General features: G+C 43.4%; 1 protein-coding gene across 4 annotated transcripts in view; it reads right to left on the bottom strand.

Moving 5' to 3' along the window:
* The window catches only part of Dnajb6 (DnaJ heat shock protein family (Hsp40) member B6), a 54,987-nt gene that overhangs the window by 11,864 nt on the left and 26,008 nt on the right, over positions 1–17,115 (bottom strand). For 2 of the 4 annotated variants that reach the window (XM_052719576.1, XM_052719575.1), the window contains exons 6-8: positions 11,999–12,130; positions 9,193–9,334; positions 8,167–8,237 (exon numbers count right to left, since the gene is read on the bottom strand). In XM_052719576.1, coding sequence (XP_052575536.1) covers positions 8,167–8,237; positions 9,193–9,334; positions 11,999–12,130 — 345 coding nt within the window. Of the gene's footprint in view, positions 1–7,451; positions 8,238–9,192; positions 9,335–11,998; positions 12,131–17,115 lie in introns of those variants that run through there. The other 2 variants (XM_052719577.1, XM_052719578.1) reach the window with 2 other exon arrangements.

Raw genomic sequence — 17,115 nt, 5'->3', positions numbered from 1 at the left:
TGTCCCCTGTCCTCCATGTGTGTGATAAAATGCACATACAAGCAAGTGTAATTTCATAAAAGATGTACAAAGGCTTTTCTGGAAGGTACAAAGTACACATTTTCTGCAACTAAAACAAATGCCAGGTCCTCCTGGCAATCTTTCAAAACCAGGGAAACCACCTGAGACTCGGCACACAGTCTTCTGCATAGTATGTGACCAGGAAGGGAAGGGTCAGCATGGATGCCAGAGGCATGGTCTACTACAGACCTGGGCACCGCTCCCATCACAGCATTCCGTAGTAACTCTTGGGCACACAGGGACAAAAAACTAAGGGCTCAGCTCACCATCTCACCCAGAGCTACCAGTTTCTTCCTGGGCACAGCCTAACAAGTGCTAATTGCCACTGGACCTCTTCCCATACCTGGCATCAAATCTATGACGTCTGTCAAGCTTCCCACACTAGCCATATTACTGCACCATCACTCCTCTTTTGCCATTCACCACTGTAACAGTTTTGGTTTAGCAATCTGTAGCCTGAGTGTGATCCATGTTAGTCACGGAAAAATTGGCAGAAAAAGTGACTAGATTTGCTCAGAGGTTAGGAGCACCATTTGCTCTTCAGGAAGACCCAAGTTTAGTCTGCTGTCTTCTGGCTTTTATGGACACCAAGCATGCATATGATGCATAGAAATAAATGCAGTCAAAACACCCGCATACAATAAAAAATAATAATTCATCTTAAAATTTTGGCACAATTTCTGCTAGCCAATTCTTGGGGCTTTTTTTTTTCTTTTTAAATTTAGAGGGGAGGGGAGGGTCTGGAACTCTGTGTAAACCAGGCTAGCTTTGAACTTAGATCCACGATCCTCTGCTATGATTAAAGGTTGTACCACCACATCAGCCATTGACACATTCTTTTCTTGTTGTTTAAAGGGTTTCTCTGTATAGCCCTGGTTGGCCTCGAACTCACAAAGATCCACCTGCTTCTGCCTCCAGAGTGCTGGATTAAAGGCATGCACCACTACTGCCCAGCTTATATTCTTTTTTAAATTATTTATGTGCATTGGTGTTTTGTTTACATGTAGATCTGTGTGAGGGTACCAGATGGGTGCTGGGAACTGAACCTGGGTCCTTTAGGCCAGTGCTCTTCTTAACCTCTGAGTCATCTCTACAGTCCCCTTACGTTCTTTTTTTTTTGAGACAGGGTTTTTCTGTAGCTTTGGAGCCTGTCTGTCCTGAATCTTACTCCGTAGACCAGGCTGGCCTCAAACTCACAGGAATCCACCTGCCTCTGCCTCCCAAGTGGGATTAAAGGCATGTGCCACTACCACTCGGCGTGCATTCATTTTTTTAATGGGGTTATTTTGGTGCTCAGGAGGGATCCAAGCCAAGGACTACTGCAAGTCAACCACTGAGCCATATCCCAGGTCAAATTTATGAAAATATCCAAAATGCTCAAGTTGGTCAGGAGAGTTCATGCTTCTTTTCCACTTGGGGAACACACCAGAAAACATCCTGCTTTTGAACAAATCAAATGAAATTTTAAAACAAACCCATGATCTGCCAGTGTCCTGAGTCAAGACACTGAGGTCACCCAGAAGCTGTGACAGAAATACTCGGCAGCTGTCACATGAGTGTGGCATGACTTCAGATGCCACACTGAATGTGAGTGCACTCCAGACTTCCCACAGCCCTCTCCCAGTACATGGGAGAGAGGTCTACTTCACTCTAGTCATTAATGCCACCGTAACCTGAGATTTCATCACCTCCTGGCCCACAAGGTGAAGTCCCACAGTTGATGACTGACATGGGTCAGGCACTGGGACACAGCCCTCCTGTTCTTGTAAACAGTTTCAAATAAGGGGAACAAGAGCGATGTGCTTCCAGTCTCAAACAAACAGACAGAATGGGGAGCACCTTCGAGAGGACACACATGTGAACAGAAAAGTATGTACGCAGCAGCCAAAAAAGGAGAAAAGCAAGCGAGCGGGCAGACGAGGACCGGCCAGCCTGGGATAAGTGAGGGTGGGAAGGAAGGAGGGGGAAACTGCGTGCAAAGGGTCAGCAGGGTCAGCAGGGTCAGCAGGGTCAGCTTGGGGAATGCCATGGAGAAAAGTTAGGAAATACAAGCAGGCAGAAACTGCATTTTATCAGGGGACCTAGGAGGCAACGAATCTCCAAAGCATTCATTTCAAACAGGACATAATTTATTTCTAACACAGGCTAGACAAGTACCATACCACTGAATCACATTCTCAGACTTATGAAGAATCCTTAAAGACTTACTAAATATGATCTTTGGAGTCAAGAGATACACAGACAGATTATAAAAATAACTGAGCTGAGTGTGGTGGCATACACTGAAATCCCAGTATTTAGGATACTAAGGCAAGGGTTCCACAAGTATGAGGCTAGCCCATGCTACCAAGTGAGGACAGAGCCCCTAACTGTATGGTTAAGCACTATGAAAAGCACCAGAGCTGACGACAAGGGGTGTCCAACTGCTGTTGGGAGCTGTGTGTGTCACAAGCATCCTGAAGCTCCTGAGTCACAGTGGACAAAGGGCCAAATGATTTCCAGCAGTCCCAGTGGAGTTGGTATCCTCTATATGGAAAAGTTATCTGTCCCATAGGATGCTGTGCCCCTAAACTGTGTTGCTCATACCCACCAAATACCCTGGGTAAGGGTGTTCATAACCAAGTCAGTCCTTAGGCAGGCAGGGCTGGACTCAATGGGAATCTTAAAAACACCAACTGTTCCCATGACCGAGGCCAAATGTTGTCAGTTACAAGACAGTGCTGCTTAGCAACTCCCCACACCCCACAGCTGTGGCCACTCCTGAATGCCTCTTGGAGCACCCTCTAGGACCAGAGCCAGTATTTACGGGGAACACACGCGAGGCAGCTTCCTGCACCCAAGCAGCCCAGGCAGACTCCACTGCCCTCTGCCATATGCTCAGTGAAAAGGGAACAAACAGGACTCGGGTGCTGGACATAAACCAGATGCCACTTAGTTCTTCAGTTTAAAACATTTTGGAGCTGGAGAAATGGGTCAGTGCTCAAAATCTGCCCCTAAAAAAACAAAATAATAATGTTGGGTGGTCATGACACATGCCTTGGAAGGCAGAGGCAGGTGGTTCTTACAAGAGAAACTCTGGGGGGTGTGGGGGAGAGGAAGGTATGAATATGAATCTGCTCTTCTAGAGTTTGGTTCTGAGTCATTAGGAGCAATAATATAACTTCTTCCCTTGTGAAACTGTTGAAGTCTCTAAAGAATGCCGTGTTTCCTGTGTGCAATAAATAGAGAGCACAGCCCTTTTAGGGTAGGGAGACAGGACAAATACAGACACACATGCTGACTACAGACAAGCCAGTGACCACAGAAAGAAAAGAGAGAGAAGTGGAAGATTCAAATGTGGGTTCATTCTTGGTCAATTAAGAGGAAGCCTGTGTTTCCATTCCTTGATGTACTATCAATACAGACTGCATAGTAAGACTGTCAAAAAAAAAAAAAAAGGATACACCTCCTGCTCGTCAGCTCATTCCAGATTCTGGCTACCAGAGGGCAAAAAGGGAAAAACTGTCCTATTATTTCAAAAATTCCCAGAGACAATGGATAAATTTCAGGATCTATTTCCCCAAAACTGGGGAAAAGGAGACTTTTTGTATACTATGCTTTCTAAAACCAGCCTATAACAGAACATAATGTTGTCAGTGGGCTGGAGAGATGGCTCAGCATTTTGCATTTTTCTAGAAGACCTGAATTTGGTTCCCAGCACCCACAACAACCTTGTCAACACTGTTTAGTATTCCAGCTCCAAGGAATCAGGTGCCTTCTTTTGGCCTCTATGAGTAACTCCACTCACATGTGCACACTCACACAGACGCATAAAACCAAGTCCTGGGATGTAGAGAAGGATCAGCAGTTAGGAGTACTTGCTCTTCTAGAGGATCTGATTCTATTCCCAGCATCCACATGGCAGTTTAAAACTACCTGTAACTCTAGTTCAGGGGAACACCCTCTTCTGGCTTCCAAAAGCACTAGACATGCACAGTACAAACATACATGTGCACAGACATACATATAGGCAAAATACCCAGTTTTTTTATTTTAAACCCACTGTCACCTAAAAGTGTACACCAAATGAATGACTTTTTAATCAAGAATGGGAGATGGAGAAATATCTCAGCAGTTAAGAGCATTGGCCACTCTTCCAGAACCAGAATTCAATTCTCAGTACCATACAGCCACTCACAACTGTCTGTAACTCCAATTCCAGGGGATCTAATGGCCTCTATTGGCCTCCTCAGGCACTGCATACACATGGTGCACAAGTAGACACATGCATACAACACTCATGCACAAAATGCTTTTTACATGTGTACACTGCACACAGGAAAACAGGCACACCCAAACACAAATGTAAAATGATTTTTTTTTTTAAAAAGGAAAGCTCTGAGAAATGTATTTCAACACTCCCCAGCACTTCTTCGCAACCCTAAACAGGGTCTCATACCCATCAGTATCTTCAAACCACCTACAAGCTGAGGTTGAGGTTATGATTTAATCTGTGCTGGCAGATGGATGAAATCCAAGTACTGGTATATGCTAGGGTGAGCAATCTATGGATTGTGCCCTATCATCCCTAGGGTCCATGCAAATAATTCAAATGAAGTCAACCAAGCAGCAGCAAATCAGGTGTAGCAGTTTGTGCCTATAATCACAGCACTTGGAAAGCTGAAGTAGGCTAGACAATGAACTTCCAGTTCAGCCTAAGCAACAGTGAGACCTTATCTCCCCCAACTCCCAACAACGCAGAAAAACCAAACTAAAAACACAAAAAGTGTAACAGAAGAATCTGAGAAAATATTCCGGAAGAGGGCTGGGGAATGCAGCTTGGGTACACCATGCACAAATCTCTGGGTTCTATCCACAATAAAGTTTTAAAAAAAAAAAAAAAAAAGGCTGGGAGCCAGGCGGTGGTGGTGCCTACCTTTAATCCCAGCACTTGGGAGGCAGAGGACAGACACACCTCTGAGTCTGAGGATAGCCTGGTTTAGTTCCAGGAAAGCCAGAACTACACAAAGAAACCATCTCAAAGGGCTGGGAGTGATGGTGCACACTTTTAATCCCAGCACTTAAGAGTCAGACAGGTATATCTCTGAATTCAGAACTATATAGGCTGTACTATCTAGGTAGACCAGGCTGTCCATGGTCTACATACATAGTGAGACCCACAACAAGGAGAGGCTAACAGTGCATGCCTGTAGATCATCCCAGAACTTGGGGGGAGGGGGGGGGGGTTAGGGCAGGAGAATGAGACTCTCTCTCTCTACCATCAACATGCCCCAAAAAAAGAATTCTGGAAGAGATGATATTCCTTAAGAGGCCACACACACACATGATGAATAAAAACTAGAGTTGTGCCAAGAAGCTCATCCCACTGTTCCTCAAACCTGAGCACCTACAAGTACCCCCCACTTTTAACCGTGTAGACACACAGGCTGAGAACGTTGCTGTATGGCCAGATTGACTACACATTGCTATTGAAAACTGCCCTTAACCTCCACAAGGCAAGCCACTCAACGAACATATGTTCATTGCATATCCTAACAGTGACTCAGCTCCAGAACCAATCCTAGAACTTCTGTTTTAAAAAAAAAAAGTGTGGGGAATAAGCCTTCACTTCACTGACACAGAAGAGAATGAGTGGGGAAAAAGAGAAACTTACAGACACAAGCACCTCCTAATCAAGGACTCTGCACATGGCAGCCAGCTTCTGAGAATCGTCCTGTACAGAAACTGAGCATACCCTCACAAGCTTTCACATAGATTCTCAAGAGAGAACTTTAAGGTGGTGGTGGCGCACACCTTTAGTCCCAGCACTCTGGAGGCAGAAGAAGGTGGATCTCTGTGAGTTCGAGGCCAGCCTGGTCTCCAAAGCGAGTTCCAGGAAAGGCGCAAAACTACACAGAGAAACCCTGTCTCGAAAAACGAGAGAGAGAGAGAGAGAGAGAGAGAGAGAGAGAGAGAGAGAGAGAGAGAGAGAGAGAGAGAGAGAGAGAGACCCCAAGACCTTCCTTTTCAAAGTGGTAAAGGGACCTTTTCATTTATCAAGTCACTGCTAAATACCACCACCACCACACAGCAATTCAAACCTTCCCAAAGTGGCATCAAGTGGCATCCACCCTGGGGATTGATTCTGCTCTCTGGGAACCAGTTTTACCAAGTGGGTTGTGTGTCCGCACAGCCAGCAACGGACACGCCGCCCTCCTCCTCCACCCCTGGTCTTTGGCCTCTAGCACAGCTGCATGACCTCCAAAGCTTCAAGTTCCAACATCACAGTATTCTCACACATGCGCAAATACAAAACTGAGGCCAAGTACTGCCTCATTCCTTTCCACTCCCATATCCTTAGCAACACCACAGCTTCTGTCTCATCCTGTTTCCAGGTACCTACTTGATGTCGTTAATGAAGTAGGGCTTTCTGGTCACACACTATTTGAGAAGCAAAGCAATAGGCACCCATGTCTTCAGATTTGCAGTGCGTTTGCATACCCACCTTATCCAAAGAAGTGGGAGTCACAACCAGCTCACTCCCAAGACATGTTCAAATGCTTAATCCTCTGCCATCATCTTTAGATCATTCACTTTAGCTATGCACTTTAAAGGTTTTCTTCTCTCCTATGAAAGTTTGTAAAATGGCTATTCCTTATTCCAGGCAGTATCAGAGTCCTTACAGTCCCATGAGAAATTTTTACAACAATCAGAATCTACACTTCTCACTTCCTAAATGATAGAGCGGGGGCTTAAATGCAAGTTTAGTTTAATATCACATTTAGCTAGAATTGTCGTAACCAAAGGTTATTTTTACAGACTGAAAAACCAGAGAAATTCATTGTTGTTGGCTCTTTAAGCAGACCATGATGTTCCATGCACACTGCCCTGAAATGATAGTCTGTGTAAACTATCTTAGAAAACTACAACAGAGTTTTCAATGAAATCTGAACTGGTTCCTTTTCCTCACAAACTGTTATACTAACATTTGTAACAGCAAAACATGATGGAGCATGCCTATAATCCCTTGGAGTGAAGGCAGAGAAATCTAGAGCTCAAGACTACACTGAGCTGTTTAGAAGAGATTTCAAAAATACAAGGATAAGAGGGTATCAGTGGTAACTACCTGTCTAGCATGCATCAAGCCCTGGATTCAATCCCCAACAAATCACTAAGTTGTTGCTCATTATTTATACAGGTCTTCATATAATCTAAGCGCCCCCCTCCACACACACACACATTGTTGGTCATTGTTTACAGGTCTTCATATACTCTCTGTACATACACACTGAAGACAGATCTCTATGTGACTTCCACTCAGAATCCACCATAATGATGGAAGGAAGCACAGCAGTGACACTAGAAGCCCAGGCACAAAAATCACACAGACACAAGAAGGCTGCAGACCCCACTCATGAAAGAATGCACCAAACACATTCGCATTTATTTTCTTTTTTTTTTTTAAGCAAATGACATAGACCCAAATTACCAGCTTTTTTTAAACCTAAGCTTAACATTACATATTTAAACAATTGTCAGAACTGACAAATTTGCCAGCATCCATGCACAACTAGAAAACATCCTTAATTTACACTAAACCAGAAATGTATTACCATTGATGCAGTAATAGCTTTCATTACTAAATACTGAAAATAAAATTGAAATATTTCTGTGGAAGGTTCATCTGGCAATGTTAACTTCACAGCAGGCTGACACTACTCACTCACATGTCAACACAATGGGAAGGAAGCAGATCCATGCTGGTGTTAAACAACAGTCTTGTCCTAGCACTACTCAAGAGTCACAGGGCTCACCTCAGATTACGTTTTGTTTTCTTTTGTTTAAAGCAAAGTGCATACAGAGATTACAACAATTTTAAAGACAAAAAAATGGTCCTATTTTGTGGTCCCAACAACAAACTCAAAAGTCTATGACAAATAGGGGCTCCGATGAGCTGTTTTATAAATACTTTAGATTAGGTACAGTTATACAGAAAGTCGAGTTCGTTTGAAATCTTCAAAAAAAAAGTTCCTGTTATTCCTCAAATGGTGCTTGTTATGGTTTACCATTTCTGTTAAATGCGTGCGTTGAATTACTTGTTATCCAAGCGTAGCAGGTGCTCCTTACCATTTATCGTCAAGGACTTTAACTGTCCGTCTTCCTCAACTTCTACTCTTTCCTGACCATTCTCCACAATTCTGTAAGAAATGATTCATTTAGAAACTGGTGTTCAACTGGAATGTAGAGTTTACCTAGCACACTTATGGCCCTAGGCTCGTCCTTAGAAGCACAAAAAAGGTTTTTATAATATTCTTAAATATGAGTATTTATAGAACAGGCCCATGAAAATTAAGCTCAAAATTCAGCTTAAGAATTCTTTTTTAAGATTCCTGTCCTGACAAAACTAAGTTTGGACTCTATAAACACTGTGACTCTGTCTGCGAACAATACACAAGATGTTACCAACACAAAGAATAAGGCTGGAGCTGAGGTGTGGCTAAGGGGCAGAGCACCTGGACCCTGGATTCCAGCCCAACTCAACCATAGGGTTCTCCTACTCAGCCACTTTCCTTTTGCAACACTCACAGTGCCAGGAAAGCTCATCTCATAGGACCACACACTGGCATGCCTCAAAGTATACATTAAGCAAATATTGAAAGCAAAAGGCTTTAAAACTTTAGCTGATTTAGAAATTCAGCTCGGAGGGATGTGCAAAGCAAGCATGTGAAACACTGTGCCATCAGACTCCCATGACTAAGAACAAACACTAAGCTACATGTGATGTGCATGACTATAACTCATCACTAGAAAGACAGCAGCAGGATTAGAGGGTTCAAGGTCATCCAGGTCTACCAAGTCTCAAAAACTTTTAAGTGGAAAAATAATAAGGGCTGGAGGTAAAGCTCAGTTTGTAGGACGCTTGCCTACTCTGGGCAAGATCCTGCATTTCAAGCCATAGCACAACAGTGGTGTGAAAACCACTAACCACAGTACTGCTATCATGGAAGGCAGAAGAATCAAGAAAGTCAAGATCTTGGCTGAGCATTTAATGCACTAGGGGCGGGGTAAGTGGCTCTCTGTGAATCTGAGGCCAGCCTGGTCTAGGTGAGTTCACTACCTCAAAAGTAAACAAATAAATTCATTGATAAATACCTCTTTGTAGTAATTTTTTTGCCATTAACTATCTTAGTAGAAGTTGATATTGATTTGAAGTTGCCCATTCCGCTACCGCCAAATGATGCTGAAGAGAAGGAAGTGATGCCCCCATGCCCTAGTGAGCCGAATGGAGTGAATCCTATAGAGAAACAGAAAATACAGTTAAAGGCTGCATACTTCAAGTATTCATGCAAAAAATTACTAAGTTCAAAACTTAGTAAGCTTCCAAGAGGGCCAGTGAGATGACTCAGTGGGTTAGGCACCAGTTGTCAAGCCTGGTTTGCCCCCGACCCACATAGTAAGAGAACTGACTGCACTCTCCATGCATGCCACTTGCTCCCCAGCAAGTGCCCACACATACACAAATACAAAGAATTGAATGAAACCTTTCAAGAAAAGGGTTTCTGTGTAGTCCTGGCTGTCCTGGAATTCACTCTGTAGACCAGGCTAACCTTGAACTGCCTCTTGAGCGTGCCACCCTCTTGAGTGTGCCACCCTCCTGAGTGTGCTGCCACAACCTGGCTTAAACCCACCCCCACCACCCAAAAGCTGCTTCAAAGAGCAATATGCCAAGGTCCTAGTGTGATGGCACAAATTAATCCAACCAAGTGGGATGAAAAGGCAGGTGATTTCCCCCTAAGCACAAGACCATCTTAGTCTATCTACAGATTGAGATTTGAGGTGGGAGACACATGTCTGTCAACAGCATGGCCATCTCCAGAATCACTTCTGTAGAGCTATAGCTACTTTCTTTCAGTGGTCTCTCCTCCCAAAGTGCTTTGCTTCGGCTCACTGGTATTTCCAACTTGCCAGACTGCCCCTATTCTGGGGTATCTACTTAGTACCAAACAGTAGACGGAGAAGGGGTAAGAAGTATCTCTATGTTACAGACAGAGCACAACAGAAATATGAGCCTACCTAGCTCATTTTCTTGCAATGGGATCACAGGACACAAACCTTGTGCTAAGGGCTGCTGGTATTATCTCAGGTACAGAATGCTTGTCAGCATGCACAAGGTTCTAGATTGGATCCCCAGTACCCCAAAACTCCAATTCTTTGGCCAGGTATTATGGTTCGTGCCTGTAATCCCAACACTTAAGGGACTGAAGCAGGACAATGACTACAGGTTTGAGGTCAAGGCTCTATAGAGGTCAAGGCTTTATAGTGATCACCAGAACAGTAGGACTCAAAAGAAAAAGTTTTAGACTAACAACTAATTCTTTGAAAAATCTGAACTATAAAAATTTTTAAATAATTTTAGAGGGCCTGGAAATACACTCAGCAGTTAAGAGGAGAGGACTTGACGCATTTCCAGGTTTGAGCCCCAGCAGCTTGCAAGTGTCTCCGACTACAGTTCTAAGGGATCCAAAGTTCTCTTCTAGCCTCAATGAGCACCAGGTATACACATGGTAAGAGGAGTACATGCAGACAAAACACCCATATACATAAAATAAAAACTTTAAAATAATTTTAGAAACAGAATAATTATTTGAGAAATCGTACTCTTGCAATATGTGCACACTGCTCTCAATCATACCACAATTACACTATGGGTTGTAAAGACCATTAATTTTTAAGGTAATGGAGCAGACCTATTTTCTGATGTGAGGTTGTTTGTTTTTGTTAAAGACCTCAGTACGTTTCCTGTTTCTCAAACTAAAACAACTCACATTCCTAGGCATGTCTCAATCATTTAAGCTCTATTTAAGCTCTAATGCTGCCTAGGACTGGTGATACCCACAGGAAACGAGCGCTGGAAGTTTAATTGACATTATTGAAGCTCATACCAAAATAAAGAAATTAAATCTCATTATTCTTGTTTACTTTACACAAAATCTTATTATTACTAATGATTCTCTAGAGCAGTGGATCTCAACCTTCATAATGCGGACACCCTTTAATATAGACACTCATGTTGTGGTGAACCCAACCATAAAATTATTTTCACTGCTATTTCCTAACTGTAATTTTGCTAGTTATTAATTGTAATGTAAGTAAGTATCTGTGTTTTCTGATGGTCTTAGGAGATCCCTATGAAAAGTTGTTTGACACACTCAAGGGGTCGAGATCAGCGGGTTGAGAACCATTCTAAGGGGCAACCAGATGCATGATTTATGAGCTGATAAAAGCGTGCCATTAAAACCTGATGACTGGGGCTGGAAAGGTGGCTCAGAGGTTAAGAGCACTGACTGCTCTTCCAGAGGTCCTGAGTTCAACTCCCAGCAACCACATGGTGGCTCACAACCATCAGTAATGAGATCTGGTGCCCTCTTCTGGGCATACATGCTGTATACAAAATAAATAAATAAATCTAAAAAAAAAAAAAACCTGATGACCTTAGTTTTATACCAAGAACCCACGTGGAAGGAGAAAAATCACCCCCAAGAGCTCTCTCCCTCTGGCCTCCAAACAAACACAATGGTATCCATGTGTCCAAGTACTCATACACAACAGTAGAATTTTTCTCAAGATAGGAATAATGCCCTTTGTTTTCTCACATGCAGACTTTTTGGGACACACCTTATGAGCACCTTAAGGCAGGGGAAAACTATATACCCTACAGTCTCACAATGGTGGCCATGGCTTTTCTTACTTTGAGATAGGGTGTCATTACAATCTCCAGGATTACAAGCATTACCTTCACACCTGTCCATATAGCAAGACCCTGACAGTCTACACACCCACACTCAAGACAGGAAATAGATTTCCAAGCAAACAGAGACGACCTGTCCAGCCCCCTACAAACTTCAAACTGTGCTAGCTAAAAGCCTTGTTCAGACTGATCCATTTAGGGCTTTAATACCTGTATCAAAAGCAGGAAATCCACCTCCAAAAGGAGGAAATCCACTGAAGGCAGAGAAAAACGAGCCTGCACCTCGGTTTCTGCTTCCTCGGGGACCCCTTCGGTTCCCAAAGAAGTCATCAAATGGGTCTTCTAGAAACAAATGAAAATTTGTGTTATAAAAATAACACAAGTTTATTTTTTCCATAGGAGAAGAACAATAGGTTAATGTCTTGATACACATCAGTCCATTAGGAACAAATATCTTACTATTAAGAGCAACAGCTCTTAGCAGGTCTGGAGCACATGCCCAACACTTTTACTTACTGGTATCATTCAAATAAAGCCCAAAGCTACAAAGCAAATGACCAGACTCATAATGCGAACGGTGCGTCCATGTACACCTGGCTCTTTATCAAGCCTTCAGAGTGCCATTCAACAAAGTTTTTTGCTCAAGTACACAGTTAGGTTCGTTAGAAAACATGGTTTCAACTTTAGGACAAATCTCTGGGTTCCCCCCCCTCTGTTATTTTATGCACACATGTGTCTTTGATAGGTTAGGTGCATGTATACGTAAAGGCCAGAAGCATCTGGTCACCATGGAGCTGGAGTTAAAGGCAGTTGTGAAATGCCGGACTTGAGTTCTGGAATCTAATCTCTTGCAAGGAATGAGCCATCTCTCCAGCCTCCAACCTTAGATACTTGTCCAGATAGAAGGAGATGCTTTCACCAAAATAATTCTGTGTGGCCCACACCTTTAATTCCAGCAGAATTTCAGACAAGCCTGATCTACAAGTGTTCTAAGGCAGCAGCAACAGGTAGCTGTCACTTGCCGGTGAGCCTGATGAGGCTGTCCCAAGAATTGTGTTTCTCATTTCTGTCCAATTTGATGGCCAAGATTTTTACAAGATAAAGCTGGAGAGTTAACTCAGAGGTTAAAGGCATGTGCTGTTCTTACAGGTTCAGTTCCTAGCACGTACACGGAGGCTGACAACCATCTCAACTCCAGTTCCAGGGGGATCCGACACCCTCTAGCCTCCAGGGGCAGTACCCATGTGATACACAGGCAACACAGGCAGGCAGGACACTCACAGGAACATACAAGAATCTTAAATTTTATAATTTTAAAATTTTATAAGACCAGTGGAATCTGAAGTACTCTGCCTGGGACAAACCATCATCACTTTAACTGAAAACATGATGATGCTCCTGAAAAGAAAAGGCTTTTTCAATAGCCAGGCATGGTTATTATGATACCAGCTCTTTGGGACGGGGGTTGGGGGTGGCCACAGCACAGAGGCTACAGTACAGGTTCTCTGACTTCAATGCCAACCTGGTCTACAGGAGTTCCAGGACAGCCAGGGATAGAGAAAAAACCAGGGTGGGGGTGGGGGGGTAGGGAGTGGTGCACCGCTGACCAATGACTCAGCAAGAATACTCTACATCTAACATATATCAACACTGCAATCTAAAGTGAGCAGCAAATTCAGTTTTTCATTATGGCAGCTAACAATATAGTATTTAGAATTACCTTTTAAACTTACCTTAGTGTTTTTATTTCCCCTAGGAAAGTGGGAAATCTGTAAAGAATCATACACTACATACTTTCAAACACAAATGCATGAAGAAGGATGTCACAGACACATAACGACAGACAGACAAGAGAAACCAGCACAAGAACTGGCTGGTCTGCCTGCAGTCAGATGAACACAAACACAACATTCCAGGGAGCCCTGGTTCCACAAGAGGGGTCTCCGGCTGGCATTCCCCCAAAAGGGCTCTATCAGGATAGGATCACAGGGGCCAGAGCAGAGGCACAAGCGGTCAAGGTTATTTTGAACAAGACTGGCTGGCCAGGCAGCACTGCCTAAAGCTGAGTCCAAGAAAACAGGACTTAACTGGCCAATGGCCCTGGCTGTCTTCTTCCAAGGTCTGGCAGTGGGTGGATGAAAGTAACTTGGTGTGTTCACTAACAGGAGTTTACTAATACAGGGTGAACAAATGAAGTCAACTGCTGTCTGAGCTGGGACTGGAGGAGGCCATCTTTTATGGAGTTCATTTATTAACTACTTTGAAAACACATTTTTTTTTAAATTTATGTAAGTGTATGCCTCTGTGTGGGTTTGTTCATTTGTGTATAGTGTCCAGAAGCCAGAAGAGGACACAGGATGTGAGCTGTCTGAACTGAGTGCTGTAAAGTATCTCAAATGGCTGGCCTGGAGCTTAGTACATAGCCTTAGGTTCCATCCCCAGCAACTGTGAACCCAGCACTTGGTAGAGGCAGGAGGACCAGATATTTGGGTCCATCCTTGGCAACATAGCTGAGTTTGAAGGCGGCCTAAGGCTCTGATACCCTGACTGTCACCACAATCAAAAGCATCAAAAACACTCTAGGTGGTAATTCAGAAAATGGGGTCAAACTACATCATCAGCAAGAAAAACAAATTCTCCACAGCTAATCTTAAACTAACCAAGCATTTTGTCTTTCCTGAAATCGTTAAAAGTATGTCTGTGTACACAATTTGGAGTGGGGATACTAACAGAGCATGCATACGAAGTCACAAGACAACTGGAGTCAGTTCTCCTCTTCCACCTTTACTGTCCATGGATGTACTCAAGGCATCAGATTTGCACAACAAATGTTTTTTTTACTAGCTAAGACATCTTATGTCCCGCCCCAACTATGTCTTTATTTTGCAAATGCTAAAGTTTTATTTAGTGGTCTAGATTTTTTATTTTTTTTTAAGGGTACAAAACAATATAATAGGGGCCATCTATACTAAACTCAAGGGTTGTAACCTGCAATTTCTCCTCAATCATTGTTCTGGATTATTTGGGGGCTGCAGTGTAGCTAGCTCAGGGGTGGAGCACTTGCTTAACATGTGCTAGGCCATGTGCTCCATCCCATGAACTACCATAATGTATGGTTTCACTTACAATGTTAAAATACATTTATCTGGGGGCTGGAGAGATGGCTCAGAGGTTAAGAGCACTGACTATTCTTCTAGGGGTCCTGAGTTCAATTCCCAGCAACCACATGGTGCCTCACAACCATCTATAATGAGATCTGGTGCCCTCTTCTGGCATACAGGCAGAACACTGTATACATAATAAATAAACCTTAAAAAAAATACATTTATCTATACTCTAATAACAATCAGGAAGCTGATGAGATCACAAGTTTGAAGCCAGCTGGGACTGTTACAAAGTAAGACCTGTCTCAAAGAATGGAAACAAACAAGGGCTGCTAAGATGCCTTGGTGGATAAAGACGCCTGCCAACGTGAGTGTAATCCTCAGAACTATCAAGATGGATAGAGAAAACTGTAAAATGTCCTGACCTCCAACAGCGGCCCCCCCCCCACCCCACCCCACCCCACCCCCACACTTTAATATAACAATACTTTTAAAGAGGGGTTGGGGTGGTTCATCAGGTTAGAGCATTGACTGTTCTTCCAGAGCACCCAGGGGGTTCAAATCCCCCAGACATATGGTGGCTCACAACCACTCACAACTTCAGCCTCAAGGGACCAGACTCCCTCTTCTGGCCTATGCAAGCACCAAATATGCACCATATGCATGCAGGAAAACACCCATACACACTAAATTTAAAAATGTTTTAAGGAGAAACTTTGTATGGTCCTGTTTTCTGACACTGAATAAACTAGCACTCTATAGTGACTTAACAAAAGTATCTCTAAGTGGAGACACACACACACACACACACACACACACACACACACACTGAGAAGCATAAAAGGTAACAAAAAGCCTAAAGGAAGACTGGTGAAACACTCACATTTTCAATTTCCCAGGACTGCTAGCTTCAAATCTGATGTTGCTATCAACTCTAGCCAGTGAAAGCCCACGAGCAAAACCACACACTCCACACAGCACCCCACAGACAGCAGGGAGAATGGACTAATTTTCATAGCCCGAACACTCCATCCCTGTGCTTCCAGATCAACTCCCAAATATAAAAAGCCAACCAAACACACACACACATACACACAGAGAATACACCGTGGGAATTCCTAACATCTAAAAAATTCTCTGTGTAACTTTAAAACCAAACTACCAATACTACACAGTAACCCAGGCTTAAAATGCCAGCACTTGAGAGCTAGGGTTTTCAAGGCCAGCCTAAGCAATTCACTGGAACGGACCTCACAGTCAAACTGCTAAGCAGTTGGACAGGCCCCTAATCCTAGCGCTAAGGAGACAAAAGGACTGCTTGCTATAAATTCTCAGCTAGCCAGAGCCACATAGTGAAATCAGTTCTCAAGCAAAAACAAAAAGAAAAATACAGGGTTGGGGAGATGGCTCAGTAGTTCAGAGCTCTAGCTGCTCTTCCAGAGGACCGGGTTCAATTCCCAGCACCCACGTGGCAGCTTACAACTGTCTGTAACTCCAGTTCCAGGGAATCTGACACACTCACACAGACAAACATGCAAGCAGAACACAAATGCACATAAAATAAAAATAAATTATTTAAAAAGAGGGGAAAAAAGACAATGAGTCATCCTAAGGAGATGTACAGGGCAAACACTAATCCCACTGCCTAAGAGCTAAAATTAAAGCACTTACTCAGTACAACTACAATTTTTCAAGTGGTATCTTTTACATTTCAAGAGTGGAAAATAACTACTTAGAATTAACAGAAACAAAAACCACAGCCAGGGACTATACTAACCCACATGGCACCCAGGATGGAGACTGGCGCTAAGTAAAGGATGTTGAGTATGTTTAAATTAAACCTCTAAGTGATTTTGCGTACAATTAATCTAGTTCATGAAGAGCCTCGGAGACGGGGTTACCCCAGAACTCCCTCCTAGAAGAAACATGCTAGGGCACACGGTAACTCTGTTTAGGGGTGAGGGGGCTCCTCTCTACTCTAAGATGTTTAGTTCTATCCTGGGCGCTAACTGCAATCTCATACAATGTCAGCCTGCTGCTTACCTTGCCCAAGGTAAACTAAAGGGGAAGACAATGCCATTGTTCCCGAAACCCACACCAGCAAGCTTGGATGGATTAAACTACTCTTCTGTCAAGGGATGACACCATGGGTACCCACTGAGGATGTTGCACTCATCTCTGAGCTGTGCACTGTCATGAATACAACATGAAAGTATGTGAACT

This window comes from Peromyscus californicus, unplaced genomic scaffold (genome assembly GCF_007827085.1).
Source record: "Peromyscus californicus insignis strain IS unplaced genomic scaffold, ASM782708v3 Scaffold_6__1_contigs__length_162567912, whole genome shotgun sequence".
NCBI classification, from domain to species: domain Eukaryota; kingdom Metazoa; phylum Chordata; class Mammalia; order Rodentia; family Cricetidae; genus Peromyscus; species Peromyscus californicus.
Note: the sequence above shows the minus strand (reverse complement) of the source record. Positions and strands in the feature narration are given on the sequence as shown.